Consider the following 14,521-nt stretch of genomic DNA (forward strand, 5'->3'; position numbering starts at 1 on the left):
TGGAAGTAAGCTGCATGGGAAACTACAGTAACTGATCCACCATGACGTCAGAGCACTCGAATCATAATTATATGAAATGACAATGTCAACTGAACATGAACTACAGGACTGTATCTTAAGTTGAAGGTAGTGTTATGCTTTACCGCAAATGTGCACTGTGAAAAGAGTTTTCATGCTTTGTGTGGAAAATAGACACGGTGATATCTGAGATTCCTCTCATGTTACGGCTAAAAGGTAGAAAAATGCACAGCAGACTCATCCGATGGTCAGCAATATCTTTTACTCAGTAGTTTTCACAACAGCTGACAGAAATGTATGAACAACATAAAGTGCTGTGTAACAGAGATGTAAAACACAATCTACTACATGTATGGAGTGCAATGTAGAAAAAAAACATTCATCACAATCAAAACATGAATCTCAGCAGTCAAAATCAGAGTTTACAAAGACACAATCAAAAAAAAAATGGTTTAAAAAAATCTTTAGTTTCATTATGTAGCATTGAATAGAAATTATGTGGTGTCTGTCAGTTTGAGTGACTGCCACAAACTGTATTCATTTCATGATTCACATATGAAATTTCCAGCATAATGGCAAGTGTAAAAGGTATCTAGAGAGAAGTGTTGCCAAGGTTGCACATCACAGATGCCTGTTGGCACGGTAACACACGGCCGTGTTCTCTGAAAGCACAGGACTACTTATGTATAAATGTGGTCAACTCTCAACAAAAATCTCTTTTACAGTTTAAAGTGTGCATCCAGCAGCAGCCTCAGTTCACTGACTTTAAATACGTACAAAATTAGATATTTATGTAAAACGATGAATCACATTCAAAAATGAGCGGTCCCTGAAGATTCCCTTGTGCCCTGCGTCCCCCTGAGGTCAATTCAGAGAGTGTGGTGTGTGAAATCTGTTGTGTGTGTGAGTGTGACCACAGTAGTCGCTCTGTGAGTGGCTGTGCTTGTCCACTGTGTGGTGAAAACTAGAATGTAAAAAAAAAAAGGACGGTAAGGTTCAGAATCAGACTGAGATTTTTCTCCAGAGCGACAATGTGCCACATGTGTGGAGGAGTGCACCATGTGCTTTGATTTAGTCAAGGGATGCCACAGTCCTGTCTGTGGTCTCCTAAAGCTGTGTCGCACAAATGCCGCCGCCCCCTCAGGTGATTTTCATGTGGGCCCGAGGGATGTGGTTCATAATTATGTGGTCGCTGGAAACAGAGACATTAACAACGGTCAGATGCAGGTCAGCACAGTCGAATGAATCAGTCATGTGATTCCTGTAAAACATGTAAATAGCTCCAGTAGATGCATGTTTGTGTCATTTGTGTGTGTGTGTGACTTACACAAACACATCAGACTCCTTCATTTTCCTGTAGTATTTGGCTAATTTGATGGACAAGATGATGCTGGGGATGAAGAAGATCAAGCACCAGCCCAGACTGAACCAGAAAGCATTCTACAGAGAGAGAGGGGGGGAGCAAACAGCAGCACAGAGTTGATAAACAGGAAAGCGATTCATAACAGTTTGAAGATTTCCATGTTCTCATTCTCCAGTCGTGTATCGCTAACAACATCTGGTCCTCACCAGAGACTCCACCACGCGTGAGCAGACGATGGTCTCCACCGAATTCAAAGCTCCCGCCACCGGCCGACAGCGGCCCAGCTGCTGTGTGATCTGAGGGGGAAATACACACAGTGGGAAAAAGGTGAACTCATGTGTACGCACACACACACACAGAGAGAGAGAGAGAGTGTGTATTTTATTGAACAAAGACTTGGGCAAAGATTTGAAGAGACTTTACCATGAGGTTGGCCCACTCAGCGTAAGAAATGAAGTAACCGAGCTGACAGTCCAAAAACTTTCTGCTCTCCTGTGGCACAGAGAGAGAGAGAGAGAGAGTAAATTCCACACATTTTCTCTGTGCTTTACAGTGGGAAGTCATGAGGAATCAGTGGAGCGCCTTGACATGTCAGCAGTGTGTGTGGAATTCTGGGTAATTCCTCTTAAGTGATCTGTAAATAACTACAATGGCATTATGATTTGACAAGGAAAGGAAAGTTTATTTTGTTTAATGCATGTCATACTCAATTCTTTGCGTAATGCAATAAGATTATTGAAGGATAAGTCTGGAATATTTTTGATATTGTTCTTATTGTCTATAAACACCTAAAGCTATTGCATATTACTTTGAGTCTTCCTAGTGCTGTAAATATGCAGGGTTGTGTTACTCCGCAGCTTAAAATAGTCCCCAACAAATGCACTTCACAACAGTGCCCCTTTGTTTTAAGAAATATAAGTTTTTCTAAATAATATTACATATTTTTGAGATGTTTTTAAAGATTTCCCATCTTCAGTAGAAATGAAAATGCCTGAGGCTGAGCACGGGCGAATCAATGAAAGATGGACCAGCACATGGTTAGTTTGGGATCTTCATCATGAAAAATGTACAACAAAACCAACCTAATCCTTTCAATAGAAGATGACTGACGATTGAAATTAACGATTTACTACTGGACAGTAAATGCTACTCATGCCCTGTCTGTGGATGGTGAACCCAACAACCACACTGTTTCAGCTCCAAGCAGCTACATCTCCTCCCCCCGCCCCCTCTGGCTAAATGACTGACCCACCACAGGCATTAACAGACCACATGGAGCAACTTTTTCTTCTCACTCATGTGACTCTTGGCTCAACTCACGTTCTTGACGATCTGTGCCGTATTTGTGTTCAGGAAGTCTTGTGCTGCTCCCACGTTGCTCAGCACCTCCCCCACTGTTCCCTGGGAGAGAGGGGGATAGAGAGAGAGAAAGTGAGACACAGTAGCAAGAGGAGAGGGGAGAGAGCTGTGATCTCTACTCTCTGCAGTTCAAAGGGCTGGTCGGTGTACTCACATTGATTTTTTCAGTCTGGGATTGAAGACCCTTGATAGTGGAGTTCAGGTTTTCCTGGGGGTAAAAAGCATGTGTGTGTTTAAAATTCAGAGAAATGGCCGACATGGAAAAAAAGGATGACAGGGGGGGAGATGTCAGCCGAGATAAGGAAGACGACTCACCACTTGTGGGATGATGGTTATTTCTATGCTGGTCTGGATCTCCCTCAGGTCACTGGCCTGTTTTCGGAGATCGTTTTTAACGCTATCTGCGCTCTAGAAACAAGAAAACAGTTGGTTAGAAGATAGACAAAAAAAATAAATGTAGTTGAGCACATGAGGACTTGTAAGGAATCACATTTAATGCATGATTATATCTTGTCACTCACTTGAAGATCAGCTAATTCATCAAGTTTATCTGCTGTTGTATTCAGATTTATCCTGGAAATGTTGTTCATCTGAAAGAGACATGAGAGAGTCATGTTATATTATGTTATGTTGTATATTATAATGTGTATGTTACTAAAAGAATAAAAAGTAAATAAAAAAAACAATACAAGGGTCACGCTCACCTGCTGCGTGGCGGCAGTGGAGTCAAAACTCTGAGCCTTGGAGGAGAAGCTGCGGAGTTGCTCTTCAACTTCAGGGCTGAGGAGAGTGATGGAAGACAGAGTGATGTCTGTGTTCTCAAACTGCTGCCGAATCTCCTCTGTGTACTGGGGAGCCAGAGAGAAAGCAAACGTTATTAGTGTTGCTATATTACGCTATACATACGCACATTAAAGTCCTCTATTGTAAAGACGTCAGGGAAACTCACCTTAGATACATTGAGGAATTCTCCGAGATCTATGGACTCATTTAAGTGCAGTGTCGTCCACAGAGGCTGGTTTTTCTCACAGTCTCTGTAAACATCAACATCAAGGGACATTAAGTTATTCCACATCCCCCACTGGCTTTGGATCCACATGCACGTTCACATTTGTTCATGTATGAGAGGTGAACCAGCATTACGTACCTATAGATATTAGTCAAATTGATGTTAGTAGATCCTACGGCCTCATCTAACCCTGGAATTAAACCAGGAGTTTCAATGAACTGTGGAGAGAAGAGGAGAAAATATTAACACAAAGTTTTCACTCAGTCATTGTGCATGTGTGTGTGTGCAGGTGTATGCGTATGTATGTACCTCCAGCAACTTCCCATTGCTCCAGGGGCGGCAGACCAGAGTGTAAACGTTCCCACCCAGCAGGAACAGCAGCAGCACCGCGATCATGAACAGCCACGAGAAAAGGAAGCTGAACCCTGCGCCCCTGCAGTCGCATCCACAGGTCAGAGGTCAGAGGTCAGAGGTCACAAAACAGGTACAAGACTTTGACATTTTCTGTTTGGATGAGAGCTAAAAAATGAAAACAACATCACAACAATCCAGTGCTTACATCATGAGGAAGGTGCCGCCACAGTCCGACGTGCAGGAACGATGCGTGGGGTCTGCTTTGGGTTTCAAACCCATGGGGCCCAGGAGGAGACCCAGGACGTTACACACCACCACCAGGAGCACCACACAGCACAGGGCAACACACACCGCCCATCTGGAGAGAAACACACACGATGAGTGACCTGTGGGTTCAAATTGTTCAACTTATCATGTGCAGTCATTCGAGGGTTTCACCTTATATGCTCGGCTCTCTTGATCTCTGGAGTGACCTTGCTGATTTCCTCGCTCGCTGTGTCCAGAGTCCCCGTGATGTTGGACAGAGCAGGGAGCTGACTGGTAACCTCTGACAGCTGTGTTTCTATGTTACTCAGCTGCTGCTTGCTTTCTAAGAAAAAATACACAAACACACAGATCTTAAAATTCACCATTAAAAAATGTAATTTAAGATGTTAAGATTTGAATGGGAGGTAATATAAAGGCCTAACACGTGTGCTCCACTCACTTTGTACTACATCCCTGGTGTCATTAACCACCCTCTGGGGGATACTGTTGACGTAATTCTCCACCTGAATTGAAAACAAGATGTGTATTATTTTTCATAAATAGTAATGAAATGGAGTGAATATGTCTACATTTGACCAAAAAAAGGGATTCATCCCCTTTACACGCATTCAGTGCACTTTTATTTTGTTAAAAATCCATTGGTCACAATGAATCCCATTATCTTTGGTTGAAAAATTCTACACACTCCTCCCCCAAATCTATCCACTTATTCTGATACGTTAAATAAAGAAAGATTTTTTTCTTTATGCTTTCAGAGGGGGAAAGTCACTGACCTCCTCAATTTTCGATGTAAGGTTAATTTTGATGACTTCATCCACCGCAGACCGAAACTCCTTCAGGCTGGGAATCTGTGAACCAATCACATGTAATACCTTTAAATAACAGTAGGAGGCAGCAGATCTTCAGCAAAACAAGCACGGTGAGTTTTTTTATTTTTTTATTGATGATACCCAAGAGACAAAAAGCCACGATTATACATGGATTCCAAATAATGCCCTAATCTAGATGTCATGATGATGATGATGATGATAATGTTTTGTAAAAGGAGAGAGGAGAGGAGAGGAGAGGAGAGGAAGTCTGTATGTGTCACGCTGTGAGTAGTGTAGGAGGAATAGGGACAGATGGGAGGAGGATAAATCAGCTGTTCAGACAAAGCCCAAAAGGAAGAGTATTATCATCATCTCAGCCTGCGTCAGAGACAGTTTGACTCCATAACTGACTCCTCCTGTTGATTCATGCTTATGTCTTGTCAAATCCAGTGCGTACGTAGATGAGTTCCTCCCTAAAACCTGATTTCTGTTTGTTTTGTTTTGTTTTTTAATCTGACAGGAGTGGATGTTTTGCCAATCCTCATGCAATTTGCCTGTGTTGTTCATTTTTATCCATTCAGGAAGAAAACATCCCACACTACACACACTGGGTGACGCACAAACTATTACTTACATTGATGGAGGTGTCCACATTAAGAGCCTCCAGCTGTGGCTTCGCAGCTTCACACTCTCGACAGTTTGGGTCGGACAAAGTGCCACTGATGCGATTTCTAACAGCGGCGAGGTTGTCCTGGAGGTCGTCTGCGCTGGACTGCAGCTCCACCAAAGATGAGTTCACTCTGTCAAGTTGAACACTGGCGTTTCTAGTCTCTACGTGTAGAAATGGGAAAAACACACAAATACCCAGTCAGTGTATGCACAGTGATAATAATAATCATCTTAAGACATTTATCTCTCTTTTGATGCTACATGGCTTTGAAATAAAAAGCAGCTTGAAAATGGAGCTTCTAAACACAAAGTGAGCTTGATGAGAGGGAGAACTAAAGGGAAAAATTGTTTTGCAATATCTTAGTAAAGCATTGAAAATGTCAACATGTTGGTACTGGATGTAGCTTAATTTGTCATCACAGAAAAGGCGGAATCACTGCAGGCAAAAATGGGATGTTATTATACTGGTGTATTTTGTTCATGTTGTGCATGAACAAAATACTTCCCTGACACAGAGAGTGCACATATTATCAGAATCAGAATCAGAATAACTTTATTGATCTCCGGAGGGAAATTCTTTTTATAAAAACAAGCTGGAGGGGATGATACGTAAGTAATTAATAAAGGCATATTTGACTGGGCTCTTTTATCTTCCAGGAAGACATGTAAATAACTGTGCCAAAGAGAGGTTGAGGTTCCCGGCCCCTTGGTTTGAGCAGAATCAATGGTCTGTGGGCAGGGACAATTATTTCTATTTCTGTACTTGTATGTTTCTATACGCATCTTTTCTTCTTTTGTCTTTGCTACACAACGAATAATAGAAACAGATGGTCACAAAAAAAACATCATCAAACGTTTCAGTGTCAGGCTAAGACGTTTAATGTCGTGGGACTTTTACGGTGCACTTTTGAACAGGACCTCACCTGTGTGATCACTGATCTCATGTCAGATATTCACACAGGCATTTACATGCTCGGGCTGAAACACGACCCAGCATGCACCCTGATCATACCTTGGTTCAGGCGTCTAACTGGGTGAAGCGCAGGGACCAAAAATGGCTGAAACTGCTCCTGGATCTGTGTTCCCAGCTGCTGTCCGATGTCTAATTCAAACAGACAAAAAGACAGGTGGTTAAGTGATAAGGACATCGCAACACAACAGTTACGAAACTGGTTCCTCTATTGGTGGATAGTTAGTTCCCTGTTCTTACCATCCAAGTTTCTGCTGACCTCTTGTGTGGTATTGTAACTCTCCTTTACCACATAATCAAGTTGCTGCAGATAGGCAGAGGAAAAACAAACAATTTCAAAGTGTGCACATAAGATATGGGTTGAAGTTCCTGAGAATGATTACATGAATTAATCTTAGCAGCTTTTACAAACGAACAACATACAGAACCCTCCCCTGTCCTCCTTCTCCATTTTCCATTTGTGTGTTGTGTCTTGAGATAAGTGTATTGACTCAGAGAACAGAGAACTGCGCTAATCATGACTGGGCATTTGTTTGTATATCACACAAACGCTGTCGAGTCACAGCAGATTGATGAAGGGGCTGCAAGGAATGACGTGGCTAATACCAAACAGACTCTTACAAGATTAGTTACAATTTCTATACGTTGGAAAGGTTTAAGAGCGAAGATCAAAAGAAGGCTAATTAGTCATCCGGAGTTGATAAATGCTGAGGCCCCTGACCTTTGACCTCTGTGTATTTCCATACCAACTCTATGTTATTCAATGGACTGGAGGTTTTCTCTTACCTGTGGCACAGATGTGAGGAAGGTGTTGATGTTGCCTATCGTTGTGTTAAGATGCGTCGGACCCTTTTCCACACTCACTCTGAGGTCTTCATTACTTTTGAACATGCAGATGTTCCCAGCACTGTAAACACACACACATACACCAGTTCAATTAAATGTGTGCCGTGGAGTGAGGCGCACACATTCAAGCTGTCTGTTTTTCACTGCTAATTTCAGATAACACATCATTAAGGGCTGTTCACAAACGCACACACACACTCACAGGATAATGACCGTGGTGACGAACGCACTCCAGTAGAGAGCTCTTCTGCGACAGTGAATGGAGGACGTCTGCTTCTGGTACATCTTCCCACCGCAGTTGCCACAGCAGCGACAGCACGCCAAGAAGAAGCCGACGATGGGCATGAGAATGATGTACACGATGCCGATTGCTGCACATACCAGGAAACCCACTTCATACACCAGGGCCTGAACACAGAAAACACACACACATGGCATGTATTACATCTAAAATGGCACAAATTGTGACATAAAAGAACTGTGGCAGGCCTCTGTCACGTCACCAAACCAGTGAGACAGTAGTTTTACTTTACTCTGGTGACAGTCCACAATCAGAGTGAATGAAAGAGCCTCAGTTACTTCAGTCGACTGGGTTTACACACACACAAAGATGCTTTAACATTAAACATTCTCACATTACCGCCTCCAGGGCCTCTGGTGGAGGGTGTGTCCGTGGTTCCCATGTATGTATGTGTGTGTATGTATGTATGAAGTGATGTGCATTCACTTACGTCTTTGATGAGTTCTCGATCCGACAGCACTCGCTCCACATTATTGACTATTCTCAAGATCAGCTCTAGAAAGAAGTAGGAGAGATAAAAAATAAGGTTTATTGTGACGGTGCATTTTGAAAATCTTCAATTTTTTAGAAATGATTACTATCCTTCACTCTTGGTTTCTGTCCTACTCATCCACTTGTAAAAATCCCAGCCAACAGGACCATGTATCCTTCTCCCCATACAAACATTATAATCTCTCGCTTTGTAAAAATGGAAATCTGACCCTTCCATCTTGTGGTTACTAGGAGACCCAAATGGCTCTCCGGAGAGATTAGATTTAAACACACACACAAAAACACATAGAGATACAAAGCCAGCAGTCTATGGTCCCACTGAACCCTGTTGTTGGAGATATTCTTTAGAAAACACAAGGGCCAGGTAAATGAGTTCAGGTGCTGTTCACGTGAGATATTTGTGCGGTTCCCACCAGCTGCCGGTCACATCAGATGGCAGCATGAGGTGAAACATTAAGGAAATTTGCATGGCACCTCAGCGCTTTTCATTTCCCCATATGCTGTGACATTTGTTTTAAAAAGCTTTTACTATTAGGCCTATTATTAAGTTATAGTGTGGGATCTCTAAGAAAACACTACGTGAAACTATGAATTGCTTGCTGATATTTGCTCATTATTGAAGGATCATCATCAATATCTTTTTTAATATGTATTTACATGCTCATCAGTCTGAAAATGGATGTTCCTATTTAATCCTGGCTAGTTGTCAGAATTGAGGACGGACCTGTGAGCTTTAAACTAACAAAAAAACACAGAGGAAATATCCACTCAGTTCAGCCTCGGTTTAACCAGTTAGAAATTCTTCACAAAAACAAAACAAGTCGCTAAAATGCAAAAAGTACATTTAAAAATCATTTTGGCCTTTCAGGTTGAAAACAGTTGAGTAATTGGTCCATTTGTCGTGTATCCTGTAAACGCTCTGCCATTTATTGGTGGCCTATCAACATTTATGGCACCAATAAGCACAATTGGTGCGGCAATTTTTGCTTATCATAGGGTGACAGAATCAATTCAAACAACTGTTGACACAATAAACATGGAGATCTGGGAAGGCATCATTAACTTAACAATCACACAACATTCAACCCACAATATCCAGCATGATGACTACTATCACTGACATTGACCTGGACTGTGGTTTACGAGCATGTTTTGTGTCAGAAAGGGTTTAGGGAGCAATTACAGCTTTATAACAAGGGCCAGACAACAGCCCACAGGTGTGATTCACGTGAGTAACAGGAAGCACTGGGCTAAAAACATCAGAGCAGGACATAAAGGTTAAAGATTGACTAGGGGAAATAGAAGAATTTCCATTAACTTATTGATTTACCAACCCTGCCATCCTTTTGTCTGGGCTTTAATAGGGCAGAGTAGGAGTAAAAGTCATGACTGATTACTTTACCTTTGCCCCCTGTATGGAAATGTTGCCCAGCACAGGGCTCAAAAGCCAGAAGATTTCAATGTAATTTAAATTGCACCAAGTTACTCTGTGAGCTGGAGCCTGAACAAAGTGTTGTGGACTGGGCAGAGCGAGCGCTGTATCTGAACATGGCAGGAGAGATTCAAGGTGTTTTATTTGTGATGATGACACTGACCTTTTGGAAATGCGTTGGGCTGGACTGTACGTAGGAAGGATTGTACAAAAGCTGCCATGAAGCCCTGGCCGGTGTTGTCTCCAATGTCCTGGTACTCGGGCTGGGGGAGGTTCTGCAGGGCCACAGTTGCTGTACAGACAGTCTTTGGAGGCACAGACTGGGCCAGGCAGAGACCCAGCAGCATCATCACTCCCACCACGAGGGTCCCGAGGCCTCCAGCACTGCCCCTCATACTCTCACATAAGCCCATGTTTACAGGTAAAGGGAAGTGGGGCCCAGAAGAAGCAGGTTTATAGGACGATCACTTCACGGCACAGGCTCTGTTGTGAAGCATCTGGAAGCAAGACAAAAGAGAAGAAAAAAAGAAACGGAAGACAATGAGACAATCTTTCAAGGCAGGAGAATTACAGACTGAAGAAGAAAACCACAGCAACCCACAGATTGAGTCACACTGGGGGAGGTCACAGCACTGTTCCTTAGAAAATGGCAATGTTGAAAAAAAAAAAAAAAGCTACAATTTAGCAGAACCAACACCAACAATGGCATTCTGCGAAAAGGGGAATCTAAATGTTAAGCCAACGCCTGTTTAGTTTTTGAGAATAAGCGGTGCCCTTTAAACACCCGCTTCAAACTATATCGAGAGACTTTCTTCGTGAAATATGGGAAGTGGTGACATTTAAAAGTTACAGGAAAAAGCCTTAGAGAGCATTATAAGACACATCAAAGCTGAATAGAACCTGTGACGCTCTCTTCTGGGTGTTTGCACTGTTGTGTAAACACAGAGAAGAGACAACCTCACATACCTGCATCACTACTGTTTTTAATGGGTGTTTCTAAAGTAAATAACTTTAGTCCCACACTAACTGAACACATTCACATCTCATAGACTTAAAATAACCAGTTTATGCCCTTTTCTTTTCCCAAACAACCTATCATTAGATAACACCATGACCCTTATTAAGCTTAACCACACAGCAGCATGAGGATATTTACTGTACATAAATAGAAACAAGCCATCAGAGCAGTTTCTGCTGGTCAAAGCACAAGTCCAGGTAAGTCTGTGAGAGAGGAGGTGAAGGTGGAAAGAAGGCAGATAAAGAGGAAATAGAAATGTAGAGGGAAACAACTCAACTCACCTTCTTCAGCCGGACAATGAAGGACAGTTGCTTTGATCTCCAGTGAATTAGTAAGAGGTGTGTGTCCAGCCCTAGTATAGAAACCGGATCTGCTCTGCAGCTGCGCTCAAGTTGAAGCCGACTGTGCGCTTGTATGGAGAAGACTGGCTCTGTGAGGAGAGGGAGGGGAGGACAGGGGCTGGAGGAGGGAGAGAGGGAGAGAGGGAGGGTCTTAAAGAGAGAAACAAGCAAAGGAAGGAGGGGAAAGTAGTGGGAAGAAAACAAATAACTGGCAAGGTTACCTTTTTCCCCACTTTGTTTCCTGGAGTGTGCCAAGAGGGAAAAATAGGCTATGTCAACAACAACGGTTATGCTAATACCAGTTAAGGTTTGGGAAGGAATCAGGAAATGATCATCAATAAAACTTTTGTCTATCATCCCTGATAAAAGTTGGCATATCAAATTTATTCCAAGCACATCGGTCGTCATCTGACCTTCAGTCTAAACAAGTAAAGGATACAACCCCAAGGGTAAAATAGCCAGGAAAGGAAGGAGACACTTGGGTGAGGGAGTTTTGAGAACATATTCAAAAATGTTGCCAAAAAATCCCCATAAATACTCCAACTGACATTACAGAACAGCTGAGAGATTTTGTTTTCACACTTGTTTTATCACTGTAAGAGACAACTCTGTAGCTGAAAAGGCCAAGACAAGAAGTAAACAGTAATGCTCTGTAGTATTAAAATAGATCCACCAGCCGGAACAAGGTGAAGATAGTGTTGTTAAATCGCTGTCTCATCATGACCGTTGTCTGTTTGAGACCTGCAGGTCCACAACCTGCAGAGCTCCCCTCAGGCCTCCACAGCTGCAGGGTAGAAAATGCATTTGCACAAAAACTAAGTTAATACCGTAGTCGTAAATCTGATTTCTCCCACTAAACTTTGCAGGAGCACATGATGTGGAGGGAGTTGCGCACTTATCTTCTCTGTCCTCTTCCTTATCGGGTTCACAGTCGCTTGCCGACCACTGATCCCTGGTTCACCTCAAACCAGAGTCATCAATTACAGACTGAGCCTTTAATCTGCTACCTAGAGAGCTCTTACCAAGTAGCTTTGGCACATGAAGACTGTCAAGGCCTTGTATTGCTGTCGTTCCTAATGACTGTGTGCTCCTGAAACAATGGCACTAAGAGATCAAGTCCTTTAAACCCCCCTGGTGACAATAAGTGTATTATCTTTATATTTTTCCTCTTTCTATAAATCCCTCCAGTTGTTTTTCCTTCCTAAACCCTTAACTGCAATAAGGACATAATCCCTCACTGACTTCCCACCATATTGTGAATTGGTCTCTTGCCAACTTCGGTGCAGTTGGCGTTAACAGCAACTGTACAATTAACAGAAGTACAGGCCTGTCAAACGTCACTAAAATGATAAAGGATTTATTTATTTAGAACTTACAGAGGCTGCCAGGTTGGCAGGAAGGGAATGAAACACACACACACACACTGCAGAAAAGAAATGAGGAAAGTGAAAACTGAGTCACTTATGAAGCATAAATATTTGTTTGCGCAGTTTGAAGGTGGAGCAGGACATGGCAGCTGGATGGCATTTCTCATCGTTTAATCAGTCGTCTTTGTGTTTAAACTGACTGGCTTCTTCTCAGGCTTTTGTAGAAAGCAGGATCTATTACTTAATGTTTTAGTAATGGTGACCTGCGTAGTTTTACTTTGAAATTGGGTTTTTCCATCATGACTGTGAAAGATAGTGATATTTTAAAAACAAAGTGAGCAAGTGAGTGTAACTGAAGTTAGGGTGATTTCGCCACAGTCAAGAATGAGCTCACATGCTCAAACACCTGAAGGCACATCAGATTCCTGTTTTGGAAAATGTATTTTTTTTAGGGCACATGTACACTGAATAAACCTGAATCACTGACAGTCTCCTCAGTCTGTTCCTGTGTCTCAAAATGGCCACTATTGTTAAGCAATAAGTGAGATCGTACAGACAACACACGCCCATCGACCTGCTTTATCTGCCTGTCTCTATCCATGGCTGTAGTATCTATTACACACACAGCTATTGTAAACATTTCTGTCCTCAGTTATCTGTTCTTGCTCCTCGCTACACAACATGGCTGTCGTCCTCTAAATTAGTTCTGTCCTGCCAAGATAGAACTTGTTCATAAAAAAAAAACATCTCTGGCAGATAGAAATGGGTCACACTGAGAAACGCATCCTTGACGATTTCTTGTTTATTAACTCAGAAATAAGGGCTGCAGGGTTTTCGATCACATTCCTCTTCAAACTTTGTTCCAATAAGGAAATTCAATAAACTGCACCAGGGGACAGCTCTTGTGTCCATTCAGCATGCCAAGAAAAAAAAAATACTTATTTTGGACGGACCATGATTGCTCTGTAAGAGCTGGGGATTTTAAAAATCCACGAGGTCAGATTTAGCAGAGCATATTGAGTAACACATTTCCCATGATTGCTGGAGAAATAATTCAGTAGTTTTATTATTTTTGGTGTGTATTTCTTTCACTCCAGATTTGAGTTAATCAAACAAACAAAATGTCAAAATGTATTCTGCTTGGAAGAATAATCACAGTTGAGTCCAATAAAGACGACAAAGTTTTTCAGTGAAAATTCATCTTTATACATGAATTATCAATGACAGAAACCTGGAAAAAAATATAGATATAAAATCACCCCAGGGATGAGGTGCTACAAGATCCAACTATGGGTGCACTGCCGTTTCATCTGTCTCACAAACCCTTGTGTTCCCCTAAATCACGTCAACTTAGGAAACAGTGTTGTTGAGTTGCCCCTAGATTAAATTCTGTGTCAGCCTGCTGAAACGATAAACCACTAAAGTAGACTAGGGATGCTAGAGACAATGAATAAGGATTTGAACACAACAGCCTGCAGCTCAGTGTGGATTTACGGACAATATTTCTGCCAGATATAAAGATGGAGGAATTTCTGACAGGCTGCTCAGTCTGTAACGGCGCTCTCAGAGACCCCTGCTGGGAGAGAGGGCAAATTACCATCCACTATCCGTCAGCAGGGATCTGTTTGAGTAGGGCAACATTTTTCATCTCATTATATGTATGTAAATAGGAAACCCTGACACAGCCGCTTAAGGTCAGATACAGTGAGTCAGGATAGTCAACTTAGTTCAGCCATAATATGCCAGATGACGTCTTTTTTGGTTGTTTTCCACTTTAATTATATCTGAAAAACATCAAATCTAAAAGCAAACCATGAAAATTGTACGTCTGACAGGTACATTTGATCAAATCACACTAAAGCCTGTACCTTTGTGGCACAGTCCCTGCCTCTTCAGGAGGATGACT

At 42.2% G+C, this 14,521-nt stretch overlaps 1 protein-coding gene across 1 annotated transcript; it reads right to left on the reverse strand.

The window, feature by feature from the left end:
* Positions 1-1,020: 1,020 nt before the first annotated feature.
* Positions 1,021-11,313, reverse strand: prom2 (prominin 2). The gene is made up of 24 exons (XM_085800124.1): positions 11,189-11,313; positions 10,053-10,386; positions 8,396-8,460; positions 7,867-8,072; positions 7,605-7,725; positions 7,059-7,122; positions 6,861-6,950; positions 5,814-6,010; positions 5,144-5,218; positions 4,810-4,873; positions 4,542-4,692; positions 4,309-4,461; positions 4,059-4,182; positions 3,888-3,967; positions 3,690-3,774; positions 3,445-3,588; positions 3,262-3,330; positions 3,056-3,148; positions 2,895-2,948; positions 2,702-2,782; positions 1,805-1,873; positions 1,588-1,677; positions 1,346-1,458; positions 1,021-1,210 (listed from the first exon to the last, which is right to left on the reverse strand). The coding sequence occupies exons 2-24, from the start codon at positions 10,300-10,302 to the stop codon at positions 1,159-1,161; spliced, it is 2,490 nt and encodes an 829-aa protein (XP_085656250.1). The 5' UTR covers positions 10,303-10,386; positions 11,189-11,313; the 3' UTR covers positions 1,021-1,158.
* Between the last annotated feature and the right edge of the window lie 3,208 nt (positions 11,314-14,521).

The sequence above is a fragment of the Trachurus japonicus genome, chromosome 15 (assembly GCF_045865225.1).
Source record: "Trachurus japonicus isolate A0001 chromosome 15, Traja_1.0".
Classification (NCBI taxonomy): Eukaryota; Metazoa; Chordata; class Actinopteri; order Carangiformes; family Carangidae; genus Trachurus; species Trachurus japonicus.